The sequence below is a fragment of the Anguilla anguilla genome, chromosome 10, assembly GCF_013347855.1.
Source record: "Anguilla anguilla isolate fAngAng1 chromosome 10, fAngAng1.pri, whole genome shotgun sequence".
NCBI lineage: Eukaryota > Metazoa > Chordata > Actinopteri > Anguilliformes > Anguillidae > Anguilla > Anguilla anguilla.
Window position 1 is genome coordinate 11,029,471 of NC_049210.1, and position 14,037 is coordinate 11,043,507.

The 14,037-nt window shown below is 41.6% G+C and overlaps 1 protein-coding gene and 1 long non-coding RNA gene across 2 annotated transcripts in view; one reads left to right on the top strand and one right to left on the bottom strand.

The window, feature by feature from the left end:
* LOC118206266 (GDNF family receptor alpha-2-like) overlaps positions 1 to 13,537 on the bottom strand; it is a 72,883-nt gene extending 59,346 nt beyond the window's left edge. Inside the window, exons 1-2 of the mRNA XM_035378709.1 lie at positions 12,289 to 13,537; positions 9,374 to 9,688 (exon numbers count right to left, since the gene is read on the bottom strand). Coding sequence (XP_035234600.1) covers positions 9,374 to 9,688; positions 12,289 to 12,328 — 355 coding nt within the window. The 5' untranslated portion in view covers positions 12,329 to 13,537. The remainder of the gene's footprint in view (positions 1 to 9,373; positions 9,689 to 12,288) is intronic.
* LOC118206267 overlaps positions 13,487 to 14,037 on the top strand; it is a 34,775-nt gene continuing 34,224 nt past the window's right edge. Inside the window, exon 1 of the long non-coding RNA XR_004761169.1 lies at positions 13,487 to 13,616. This is a non-coding gene — a long non-coding RNA (uncharacterized LOC118206267). The remainder of the gene's footprint in view (positions 13,617 to 14,037) is intronic.

Here is a 14,037-nt window from a genome sequence, read left to right on the forward strand (position 1 = left end):
CTCCCTTGCCCTTTTCAGCTTCTGCCTGTTTGCATAGATTAGAGTCATAAAATTCCAGTGTTCCTTCCAGATTCTTAAACAGGAACAGGTAACAGGAGTTGCTGGCATTATTTTATAGTTCAAATAGTTCAATAATATTGTTCTAGCACATGCCCTTTAATGAATTTTCAGAAAGTGTATTAACTTGCGCTGGGTTCAATATTGGGGAGACACTATCATCACTATACACTAACCAGATGGTGAGTTCCTACAGTACATTCCTTCCATCCTCCCTTCTTAACTACAGCAGGCTCCCATTAGCAAACAGAGTTTACAATAATTTTTAGCATCTACTAAAAAAATGTGCTGGTCTTGGTCCCAAATTTTCAGAAGACTTTGGAATGGAATGTTTGAGCATTAATGAAAGAACACAACAAGAATCCAGATAACAATTTTTGCTTCTCAGAACAGTTTTAAGACTGTTTGTGGTTTGTTCCCATCATAATGTTATCTGGCAAACGCATAGTAATCTAAATGGAATCATCCCAAACATTCTGGCAAACATTTTTAATGTATTTTTTTATCTGGGAGTCTGTGGGGTCTACAGACTGTGGTGTTATACTCATATTCGTACTGTTCTTTGTCCCTCTCTTCTCCTTGCATTATTTTACAGACGAAATACATAACGGCACAGCATGCCATCAGCCAGTGAAAAAGAATGAAATCAAAAAGAAAACACTTCATTTTATGAATATACTTATGAATGGTTCAATGAGTATCCCTCTGTAGGCAGCCGCACCAAGTGCTGGGCAAAATATTTGGTAAATTGCAAACTCTCCCAAGTGAAGTGAACATTTTAAGCACCCTGCATTGTCATGGCAACAACCCAACCCAGTGTCCTCCTGCCCCCCAACAGAGCAACTTTTGGGAATGACTTTTAAAATGTTATATAACGCATCCTTTAAACTGCCCCTGTGTGCAATCACCTCTGGCTTATAAAGAGCTGGCTAATACTGACTCCAGCTTTAAGGTGTGCTCTGTCACAAATGGAGAAGGGTGGGGGTGGTGCTGATGATTTGGGGATGGGCACAATTCAGTCAACGCATGTTCCTAAATTTGAATGACAATTAAATGCAAGTGAAGTTCTTTTCATTACCACCACCATTTTGCAAGATCAGTGATCACCATGCACTGTTTGCCAAGAAAGAAAAAAAAAAACACTTGCAAGCAATCTGTAAGGACAACCGTCAGTTGAGTTGTGTGGTCTATATTTGAATGCCAAGTCAGCCAAAAATGCAGCAAAAATTTTATTCAACAGCACATTCTGCACCTTCCAGATGTGGAGTCGACTTTGATCCTGGTACAAGCACACGCTCTGTGTTAGCTTTGAAATAAAGCAGCACCTTATTCTTGTCACTGTTTTCAAGGAGACACCCAGTGCACAAACTGGTAGAATAACATTCAGGCAAACAGCACACAAAAGTGCAGTCTAAGGGCTGGGAGAGACAAACAACAGCAGAGATTGAGCCCTCCAAGGGGAAACAAAAAGACTGTAGGTGGAGAAGTCACACAATCTGACATTGTGTTAATAAAACGTGTTAAGTAAAATAAAAACCAGAGAAGGCATTTACATAAAAAAGCATTTAAAGGAGATTCTTATTTTCAGTCATTTTTAGTCAGTACTTAGTCTTCTCCGTCCTGATTTAAATTGTGCTATCTAGGGTAATATTTCACTCGTATATCCTCTTCACAATATAAACGCCGTTTTTCTGCGCGTTTCTGTTCAGAACACGAGCAGTTCACTGCCTCATCCCTGCCTTAACTGCCACTAACAGTGAAATTATTTCTGACCGAGTCCAGCACTGCAGCTGCGTTTTCAATGTAAAATTAATAAGTATTGATATGAGTACATATTGTGTAATTACGCCATATGGATTTGCCAATCGTTTCTTTGCCCTGGCCTGTTTTTAAAGAGATATAAATTTAATTAAAATCACAATTACTTGTCTTTTTTTCCCATTCAGGGCTAATTGGAATGCAGAAAAGATTGGTGAGAAGAGTGAGCTATATCGTTAATCAGTCTTTCTACGCTCAACGCATTCGAGTTAATTTAATTTTACTGGGCTCCTACTCAATTCCCTCCTGCAGGAATGAGACCAATTCGTTACCCAGGCTGTTTCAGGGCACTGAATATAATCAGACTGGGGAGTCACTGGTTACATGTAAGCACAGCCTGTAATCTGATTGAATTTCTCGCTAGCACGTAAGGGTAGGCATTCCTTTGCATGCAGATAACAGCATGCAAAAACACATTACATTTTTCATTCTACGGACAATCACAGCTACACACATTTTTTCATAACTATATTTTTTTTAATGCCACCTTCAAAAACACTCATAAATATAAGCAGTACACAACCAGCTCTCATTGCAAGTTTTAAGAAATTTAACTTGCTGGTGAAAATGTATGCTTCTGAAATCACCATTTCAAAATTAAATGAGTAAATCCTGTGCAATACATGTCATTTAGAATACATTTTTAAGAAGAAACAAACATAATGTACAGAGAATAAGATTGCTGTACAATTCACACTGGTAAGAAATAATACAATAAATCAGATGAATTACATAGCTGAACATATAATTTCACAAATACTCTTAGGCTATGTAACTGACTTCCCATTCCCATCTGCTAAATTCCAGTAAAGACATTTAGCTTTAAGAGATTTAACCAGACCAACATAATTCTCGTAGTACAGATAGTTAAGGTTTTTCTCATGGATTTTTAAATTAACATTACTTGGGATTACAGAAGGAACTGGTAATGACCGCAAATAAATGTACTCTAGTGGGAGTGCTGTAGTGTTTTTTTTTTATTGACCCTGATGCGTTATGGAATCCGGACCATGCCTGAGGCTGATGCAATCAGCAGCCCCACAGCGTAGCACACAACTGCCCATGAGGGGGCACCAGCACCGGCGCCCCCTCTGGCCAGTTGGGTGCCTGCAGTCTGCCTGCACAAGCCACACACGATGTGTTCTCCTCCAACTCTTTGTCTCTGACATTTATTTTTGGCAGTCTCCCGAATTTGTAGAAGAGGTTGCAGTCATCATAAGCACAAACAAAGCAGGCATTCTACATTAGGAGAAAATAGGGCTAACATAAAAACTGTGAACATGTCATTTTACATGCAGATGAATTTCATATTGCCCTGTAAATGATAATAGCAAGAGGAAATATTAGTATTGGTTCAATTAGGAACCCGCACAATACCTGCCCTTTGAATGCTCCAGATAAAAGCCACACTAAATAAAACTAATGCTCAGTATCAAGAGAGAAATATAGTCTTGGCCTTGGTTGGATCAACAGTTCAAACTAATCTACTGTAAACCCAGAACTGACAATAGCCATTGTAATAGTTTATATTGCCTTACTGAAATTAAGTGATTTGGGAAGCCGCTGAAGGATAATATGTGGCAAAATGAAATTCAAACTACGATATTTAACAAGGAAAGGACCATGGGAGTATCTTTAATCACAGTTATTTCTTTTACATCTAGGAGCCAGCACAGCCTAATGTCTTCATTACCACGTGCTCATACACATATAAAAAAATTACATGTAAAGTATGCAATGAATCCCACAGCCCACAGCCCTACAGACAATTCAATAAGAAGTAGATTCTGTGTTACCGATAAGGATGGTATAGAACCTAAACTGTGTGACTGTTAAAAGTGAAAAGTCATCTTCTCCCTCAGGTAGTATCCTTGAGAGAAATCCTATTGCCCACAAACCATCATTACACTTTCCCCATTCCAGTCCTGCTATTTGACAGGTCTCCAGCTATTACACATTAATTTAATAAATCTCCTCCTGTTCGTTTTTTGTGCAAGATGATTTGCCTGAGGGTAAAAAGCTAATCCCCATAATTAAGATGCCATTTGACTTCATTTCCACTGACTTGCCTTCTGCTTGTCCTCAGCAGTGATGACTGCGCTCCATCCTTAAACTGCAGGTTCAAAACCATACGCCTTTGGTGGTGGGAGCAAAGCTGGCATCATGGTTATTGACCACCTCCGAGCACATGGAACACTCTTGAGTTCGTGGATGGGAACAAGTTCCTCCGATGGTGGCTCAATTCATTTTAGGAAAAAACGCTGAATGGATTTCCACCACCTAAGAAAAGAGCCCCTGCCTGCAGGCAAAGTCAATTTTTACAGCTGTCTCTCATTTGATTTGTTTTAAGGCGCAACAGACTAATTGCAGGAATCTCGATCATTGATTTCCCCTGGATGAAATGAGCAGAGGAGTATCTTTGGTAATGGAATGGCCCACTGAGTGCAATTGTAATAGGAAAGAAAATGCAAAAGAGTGTTCTAGTCCTTGGGGACCAGCACACGCTAGTGAATCATTTCTTTCCCGGGTACGGTCAGACGCCGGAGGAAAGCACATGCACTTAGGAATTCTCTCATTTTTGTTAAGAGTTTACCTCAATGCCATTGCTCAATTGGGTCATCATTCTGACAATAATCCAGCTTCCTTCTGAAATCTATATAAACATGTACAACTGAAGTCGGAAAGGGGGAAATAAATGCTAGTCACACTGAAAGTATCAGCAAGCAAACAAATCTGTTGGCCCTTAACTGTAATTGTTGGTATGGAAATAAATTTGATAGTAGATAGATTAGAATGAAAGCATGAATGAATAAGGAGCTGTATTTCAATCTTCTCACACATTCAGTAGCAGCTGCAAGATAGCAGAAGGTTATGATATTGAGGACAGAAATACCCACAGATATTGTATTTCCTCCTCTGTTTTGCATATCTGTCAAATCAGGTCAATTCAAGTCAAATCACTTCCGAATGGCTCTCCTTACAGTAAGATAGCAAGATGTGTGAAATGCAAAGCAGTCCCTTGCATATCGCAAAATAATCGCTTGACCTCATTAAACCCTCTTTTTGTATTAATATATTCTCCAGGAGAATCAGGTCTGATTTAATGCACCTAAGGAAACTTTTCAACAGTATTGTGTACTGCATACTAAACCCAGCTTCTCCAGGACTGATATCTTGATTTAATTAAGTGATTCCATTAACGTTGCATCATTTTTTATGAGATTACCACAAGAGTATTGGCAATAATGTAAAAGCATTATGTTTATTAGACTTGAGAATTTTGAGCCCTAGAGAATATGCTGAAATTTGCTTAATTTATATTCACATTTTACAATTACAAGAGGGCAATGATAATACACTCTCCAGGGAATCAAATGCCAAAAGCTGTTATTGCCAAATGCCAAAAGTTATTAATGCATATTTGCTATTGTAAAAGGTGTTACATAAAAAATTACAGTCATGCAGTGTCATCCATAATTATTCCCTTGTTACAACTGAATAAAATAAATTTAATAAATATTATACTTAACTTTGTTATATTTAACCAAAAAGCTTCTCAAATTAAGTTTAGTTCCAAAACAAAAGTAGCATCTGCTTCACTCATTTTTTGTACCCCAGTGAAACTGGAAGTCTTACTCTGAGAAAATATTTTAATATAAAAGAATATAATTTCCCCCGTTTTCGGAGGATACAATAAAACAAATTACCTGTATTGTTTTATACAGCCTACAGCCGGCTCATCTATAAACTGTGGCATTGTAATACGGTGGCTGTGTGTGTCTGAATAAAGGAGGAAGAGCAAGAAAAAGTAGGGCAGAACTTTCTGGCACTGTACCTGAGAATTCAAGAGGAGAAACCATGACAGATTCTCTGGGAAGCATATGCGGGAAGGATCTTCTGAAAATTTACTTAGCTCTTCAGGGGGAAATAATACTTTGAACATTTTACAGGCCTGAAGGAGAAAACACTCATAAAGAGCTTACCTACTCTGTTTTCCTGTCCCCACAAGGCCAATAAATAATTAAACAACATGTATTTTTGACAGTGTTCTTGTTTCTATAATTGTTACCTAAGAGCTAGCCCATATCACAGGCCAAAGTCAAAGGCACCCCTCTCTATGACAAAATATAAAAGAATAGGACCATCAGAGGATGTAATGTCAAGTGTCACAATATGCCAAAAGGATGCTACAAGTGCACCTTCCTTAGTGCTGTAAAAGGAAATCCAACACCGTGAAATGTTTCCTGGAAAGACACAGATTGATCTTCCACTCCTTTTGTCATCCTTATTTTAGAATTTCAAATTATTTGAAATCCAACTTGTATTAAGAATGATACCGACAGAGAATTACAAAAGAGGTTTTCACGTCAAATGTGCCCATAGAGGTTTGAAATGCAGGGTGGATTCGAACAAACCTCTGAATGCAAAGTAAAGGGGAACTGAATGATGCACTGGGAACATCGCGGCACATGCTAAACAGGTGACTTTGCCTGTCACTCACTCCCAGTGGCCCAAGTGGACTCATCTTTTAGGGCCTACTTAGCTCTCTCACTCACAGAACTTACTCAAGCACACAGGTAAGCATGGTAACACATGGCGGTTTCTGTATGGTGAAGCCCATTTCAGAAAGTCCTTACTGTGGTGGAAGTTGAGAGATTCTGATTCTTGCAGCAGCCATATTTACATTGCAAAAGCCATCCTTTGCCATTGCCTCAAATTGCATTAAAGGCAACAAATGTTCTTTTTTAAGCGATTTAACTGAAGACGCAATGCCAACCCTGTCCTCACAATGGTCTCAAAGTTTGTTGAGCTCTTCGGCGCGGGCACTCTGGAACTCATGCGGAAATCGTGACCCGTTCTTACTGGCATGATTTAGAGCTTGACACAGGCACGGGAATGAGGGTCTCATGGAGGAGTTACACACACAATGGTGAGCTCTCATTGCCTTTTGGTCTGCGGGCCCTCTTTATGAGTGTGGATGGTTGGGGTAATGGTCTCTGACTGCTGCCATTGCTCACAGTGCTAATGGCTGCATCACGGGAGGCTCTGTGTAAGGCATTAGCACCTCTTCTGGGCGGGCTCAGGCTCCCTCGATGCACTCCCCCCCCCCCAGCCCCTCCCCCTCCCCTCCACCTTCCCCCCACCTATCTGCCAGTGACCTTCAGAGGACAAGAATTCCTAGAAACAACAAAAGCTTTCACCATGTGTCATGCCTTTCATTCTTCCTTTTATTTTCTTCTGCGAGTTCTTTAATTAGCTGTGGAATCTACAAAATAAGGAATACATCTCGGATATGCAAATGAATTCAATTCCCAATGCTCTATTCTATTCAGTTTACCTTTCACAATATTAAGCAAATGAATAGAGCCCAGAGCCTTTTATTCCAACTGTTCTTGTAACCCGCTACTGTTAGCTAATTGAAGAGTGTGTCTGCTTCTTTAATCAGTCACTCGTGGGGAACCAAGGTCAACCTGGGGCACAAGGTCATGGAGACACTAGCCCTTGCAACTCCCAGCCGGCATTTGTCAAGCGCCTCCCCGCGCCGGTGTCGGGACGGGGACCGTGATTTATTTTCGCCCCGCGTGCAAACACATACAGATCAGTCATGCGCGTGAGTGCCAATGACACGGAGCTTCGCAGAGAATCCCAAAAGACAGCCGCGTTCCATCTGGGGCCTCCTTCCCCGGCCTCGCGACACTCTATTTAGCATTGTCCACACGCCGTCGCAGGCAGTTAGCCGGGGGGAGCGCCGTGTTAAAATGTCCCCGCTACCTGCTGGGAAAACCTTTCAGAGCCGACGCTGTGCCTACGACAGTCCGAGCTTCCAGTCGCGCGCCGAACGGCTTCTTAAGTGGATGCTGACAATCAGAGTAGGCACAGGGATCACCTTTCTTGCGTGTGGCTTATGAGAAACTGAAAGAGCTAGTTGGTCTGCTAATTTAAATGGTTCCCCTTTCGGCAAACCCTTGTTGTGGGCACAATGGATTTGCCGTAAATGACGCCGGCACAGACAAGGCTTTGGTGTCTTGTAAATAACATAGTAGGTCCTCCGTCAGAGCAAATAGGCTTATTTTTCATTCTTTAGACTGCAGCAGTTTAGGTGGCTGGAACAGAGATCTTTGTTTTCTTTACATTCTGAACTGTTGACACTAAGGAGGAAAGAAAGCCCTCTCACTCCCCCCCTCCCCTCCCCCGCCAAATTGTGAAGCGCCATTTCAGATTTCAGCACCACAAGAAAGCAGACAGCTCCCAGCCCAGGATCAGCATTGCACTGGTGTCAGGATCAGTATAGTGTTGGTGTTTGAAAACACGACCTTGAGTCATTATTTCCCTCTCAGTGAAACTGCCCATACTGCCTATTCCATTTCAGCTCATACTCAATTGCAACAGGAAGGGAGGAAAACAACTGTTTGATACTATGTTCTGATTTTGCTTAACTTTAGCTGCTGTCCACACAAATTAAATCAATTTCTTGCTGGTCTGATCAGGTATCAGGAAATGATTCAAACACAAACGTCAACTAGGTACGTGTTTTACAGATTTCTCTGCATTTGATTCACGTAATTATTGCAGTGAACCCTGCCCACGTTTTTCTGGCACAACAAATAGCCTTAGCAGAAAGAAGAAAGAATTGTGAGTAAAACGCTTTAATGAGGTTGCTGCTGTTTGACGTCCAAAGTAGGGCAGGGAAACTGGGTCCTCTGGCCAGAAGAAATGGTGCCAAATTGGGAGCATCAGAGTCACACGTACGCAGTGTAGTTTCTTTTTCCTTACGCGTAGCAGCTGGGCGATGGGACTAATATCTGGACGAGGCTGAAAACGCCATTAATCTGCACACGCTCTGCCCGCTATGAAAAGGCCCTTCTTCCATTTTGACTGTTGCGGCGGGCTCTTAAGTATGCCACCACACACCTCTGTGCCTCATTGAAATGCCAAGTTAAAGTGGAGCATTCGCTCTAAAAGCTCTCTCTGATTAGCTGTATCAATAGCACCTTTTGTTGTGGTTCCCAACAACTGCCGGGGCCCACGCTTATAAATCAACCCGCATTGTGATGCCGTCTGAAACTCATAATGTATGCCTAACACCACTAAAGGCAAATGATTACCGCTCTTTCAGAGCCATTAGTGCTAGGTGACGGACAGACCTGATAGAACGAGACAGCCCAAGCATTCTTACGCATCAGAATCTGCAGTGCCACCGCGGAGAGGGCCAATGACGGTGCAACTTTCAATGGGGCAGTAGCACTTTTCTGTGTCATTAAATAAAAATAGAAGAATGACAGATCATGAGGACAGGCCACTCAAACCACGCATGTCTGTGAGTTAAATCCTCCATCTTCACTCTTACGTGTATATGCACACATGTATGCACGCACATACGTATGTCTTTATATGCAATACATGTGCTATCTATTGCAGTCTGAGGCTGCTGACTCCACAAATGCTCCAAAGAGACAGCCGGTCACATGGGAAAGCGTTAGCCCGCGGCGGCCCCTACCTTCGGTCAGGCCCATGTGAATGCTCCAGTAGTTCTGCAGGCACTGTAGCTCCTTCTTCATGCCCCGCTTGCAGCGGCAGTCGTACAGGGGGCTCTCCTGCAGCACCTCCAGCGCCGCCTGGCACTCCTTGTTGGCCAGCATGGTGTTGCTGTCCTTTCCCGCCAGGCACTGGCGCATGATGCGGTAGCGGGAGCTGCACTGAGAGTTCTGGTTGCACATGTCGCTGGCCCTCACGCAGTCCACCGGGGTCCTCCAGCCGTGGGTCCCCGCCCCGGACACCGCGGAGACGCTGGCCAAGGAGCAAACCACTTCATCTACGGGAGAGGGAGGCCCTGGCCCGTTAGTTACGGAAGATCGCGGACGCATCACCTTTCAGTTATGACACTCACATAGCTGCATGCGAGCAGAAACCCACAAAGGTGCCAATGCTCTTTTCAGGCCTGACTGAAATGGCTTCTGCCAAACCTGTATAACACAATGCATAATTGGTAATAAATTTGAAAATATTTTTTTGTATATTTCGCCCTACTCATGACCAAGCAACAACAGTTTTATTCGTGTAAGGCGAACGCTGTCTAATTTACACATATTTGTCAATAATGGGTCATTTTTAATGAAGGTCCACGTGTTTAGGGCACAAAAACAGTGCTGGCATGCTTGGGACTGGGTGAGACCTGTTTCCATGCAATATGTTTCTACAATAATAAATACACAAAGTCATACCTATATCTTACCATAGCCATATCTTCAGTCAACATTCTAGGTCATATATACACACGCACACACACACACACACATATATATATATATATATATATTACCTCATTTATACTTTTAGGATTTATAATCATTTTAACATCATTCATCAATTTGTATATGCAAGCTAACTGGAAATAAGTATGATATTTTTTTTATTATAAGCAGTTGGTGAGCTACATCCTCTATACTATATGTAATGATGAACCATGAGAGATTCACAGCAGTAGTCAAGGCTGTGCATTTGTTAATTTGAAAGATAAGGGAAAGGGAAATTTTTCAATCGGTGTTCATCTTTGATGTCCTTTGGACATCTGTACAGCATACAAATGTTCTTTAGGCAATGCATCTATTGGGTACTGTTGAAATATTTCACTGTATCTGCAAGGTCAGAGATAGACGTTAAACATGACAAAACCATATGCACACAGACTACAGCAATTGCCGGTGATTTTATTATTGAACTAGGCAGCCCTGGGTGTTTAATTGAGGTTAGATGAGCATAGACATTTGCCCTGCAGCCCAATAAAGTTTGAAAAGAAAGCACCATTGTCGTAAATATAGTGCATTTTGAATTATATGTGGTGTCCTATAGCTGTGCCTCATAACCCAACACAGGTTAGTGAAATACAATGCAAATACAATGCAAAATGTTTACGCATTCATTTAAACACACGCACAGGTTAGATTTGAGAGAGAGAGAGAGAGAGAGAGAGAGAGAGCGAGAGCACGCAGTTGTGAATTGACTGCATACATTTAGTCTATATCAGAATGTTAGTTACACCTCAAAATAATTTACTTGTGCTGGCTTATGGAGAATATATCGATGTATGGCCAATACATCAATTGCATCGTATTTCCTGAAATCATCTTAGTATCGTCGATAAAATGCTGGACACGAGCGCCACCTTCAGGATGAACCTAAACTGACGAACATAATAAGCATAGCGATGTCCCGCACTCATAACTGGGCAGAATTACATGAGGAAAATGTTGGCGGAAATATCAATTTAGAAGATGCCTGACCGCATTCATCGCGTAGAAAACCACACTGCGTATTGTAGTAGTAGTGATTAGAGCAGCACTCCACATGACATCAAAATCATGCACTCCACACTCTCATCAAGAATCGTGTGTTGACTGACTATGTCCTCATCGGATATTGTGCGATTACATGTATAAACCTCCACAATGTACTAATGCACTATCCCCAAACAAGCCTTAACCTTCCCTGACATAATCTCATAACTAGAAGGTCCAAAAATTGTGCCCCCCCCATCTCTCTCTCTCTCTCTCTCTCTCTCTCTCTCTTTCTCTCTCTCTGTGCGCGTGTGTGTGTGTGTGTGTGTGTGCGTGTGTGTGCGTGTGGCTGAAAAAGTTGAAGAACTGAACCGCGACAATAAGTCAATAGGTTGTGAAAGTTATGCTCTGGTGCCCGGTACGCCAACATACCACACATTGAAATACTCAGGAGATGCAGTCTATACTATGAAATTACGGACCAACACATTGTCTGTGTTGGTCCGTAATTTCTGTGACCTTGATGCTACATAATCCGTTTCACGTCCACCAAATGAATAACAGCTCCATTACATATTATTTAATTGTTGCACTGAACTTCTAGCCTATACGCAATATTGAATGCGACAGACGAGTTAAGAAATTACGTTTTACAACAGGTTAGCATACAAACGTGCATTTCTACTGATAGGGCTAATGATTTTTAACTACAAAACTGAGTTCACACACTCACGTACGCATACACGAACGCACACACACACACACAAATATAGGCCTACGCATACTAAACCTGCAGCTTACTTTCTGACGGGATGTGAATGACTTGTAAATTCTGTTAATTCAGTTCATGATTATATTATCCATACACTCGATACACTTTTCAGTAACAACGTAGCCCACTAAAATTTATTTGGTGGATAATCTACATTCAATTTATAGCAAGGCACTGAACCTGTAATGTTTCGAAAATTAGGCTACTTTCAAAGATGTCGATTGATTACGGCGTCCCTAGAGTGCACAATCTTGGAAATTCCTATCAATGCATGTTTCGTAATAAAGTTCATTACTTATAATTCGTGTAGAATTACTTTTAGAGTGTGAATGAGGGGGGTTGATCAACGAATGCAACTTCACTCACCTAAGAAAAACAGAACACTGAAAATATGCATGAACATCATGATAAATCCAAAGGGAACTCCGACTCAGGGAGCTGGTAACAGCGAAGCCCCTATCCAATTTTCTTGCTCCTGATAAATTTATGATAATTTCCTTCACTGCTCGTTAGCACTCCGGTGTGGTTCCAACGGTGCGTAAATCTGAATATCCGAGCATGTCTTCAGTATTTTTCGATATCTGTGCAGTCCCTGTGCAAACAACTACAACCTCTAAATAATCCAATTCGGGGGGGAAACTTCAAATGAAGCAATTCAATCCAGAGATTCCCACAGAACTCTTATTCGGGGTTTATTATGTAAACAGTAATATCCCTTCGAATGTAGGTATTAACGCGGCGTTCCAAACGACAAAAAGACAAATAAACGCTGCGTTCAAATACTACGCTTGTCAAGCTTGTTCTGCTCTGTAGGTCCAGATTTCTCTTGCTTGTCATCCACCGATTTCCTCTAAAAGGAGGATCCCCTCAACCAAGATCCTGATAGTCACCAACTTTGCACGGCGGGAAAAACGCACAAGATGCACACAACACAGAAATCGAAAAAAGAGTAATTTTTCTTCGTTATTTCCGTTCTTCTGTATCTAGCCAGAAAAGAATGATTGGTCTGCCCTCGCAATGTTTTGGAGACACATTTTAAATGCCAGGGCAGCAAATTAGTGAATTTAATCATTAACAACCTAACCGAGACAGTGTGGACGCGTCCTTGTCATCAGCAAAACTAGGATAATTCCATAGCAAACGCTGACAAATTAGATGAACTTAGAGCCATTATTTTTCGCATACCCACTGGTAACCCAATACAAACGAGAGGAACAAGCTTATTCTTTCATGTGTTTGTCTCCAGTGCGAAGAGTTGTTTTAAAAGGTTCAAGGAAACAATCAGTTGTGCGAACTTGAGGGAGGAAACAGCCGTTTCGAAACGTCTTCCACCAAATGTTGCGTCTCTTCCAGATTCCTCTTGCAAATTAATTCGTACGCCTTTTCCTTTGGTTGAGCCTTGTGCTCCTGCCCCCTCAGATGAGCTCCGCACGTCAGACCGCGCACAATCAGAAGTGCTGAGCTTTACTTTAGCAGCCGGTAACGAGATGAACTTTACGGACCTCTTTTCTTGAATGCTAGAGCACAGGCACCTCTTCTGAAACAAATTATCGACAGAACTGCAACGCAAACGTGCGTAATAACCGCCTGATGCCCCGCGAGATCAGAAACGGTCTTTCAGCTATGCCTAAAACAAAACCTTTCTCGAAGGCGAGGGCTCCACTGAAAAAGAGGAGGTGCGTACTGTACACAAGGTAATTTTTACGTTAGCCACAGAATCGTGACAGTTATGGCGTGTTGTTTTTCGGACTTAAAGTCATTCGTGCATAAAGAGGGATGGAATATATCTTATGCTTGACACAATGCTTTGCTATAGTCCAACTATACTATAGTTTATAATAGCTTCATTTTTCAAGCACAATGAATTATGACACAAAACAGTTTCTATTCCATTTTGTGTGGTGTCCCTGTAGTAGGCTACGAGAGCAACCTTGGATTTCAGACTAGTTTGGGAACATTTTGACACACATGATTGGCTTCGATGACACGGTTTTCCAAGTAACGCACAGATACATAAATAAATAACTATTGTCTTTAATGCGTTTGTTTAAACATTATAATTATAGCGAATACACAGCGAATTAACGCTGGCTTTCCAATACCAGGCTACCGCAA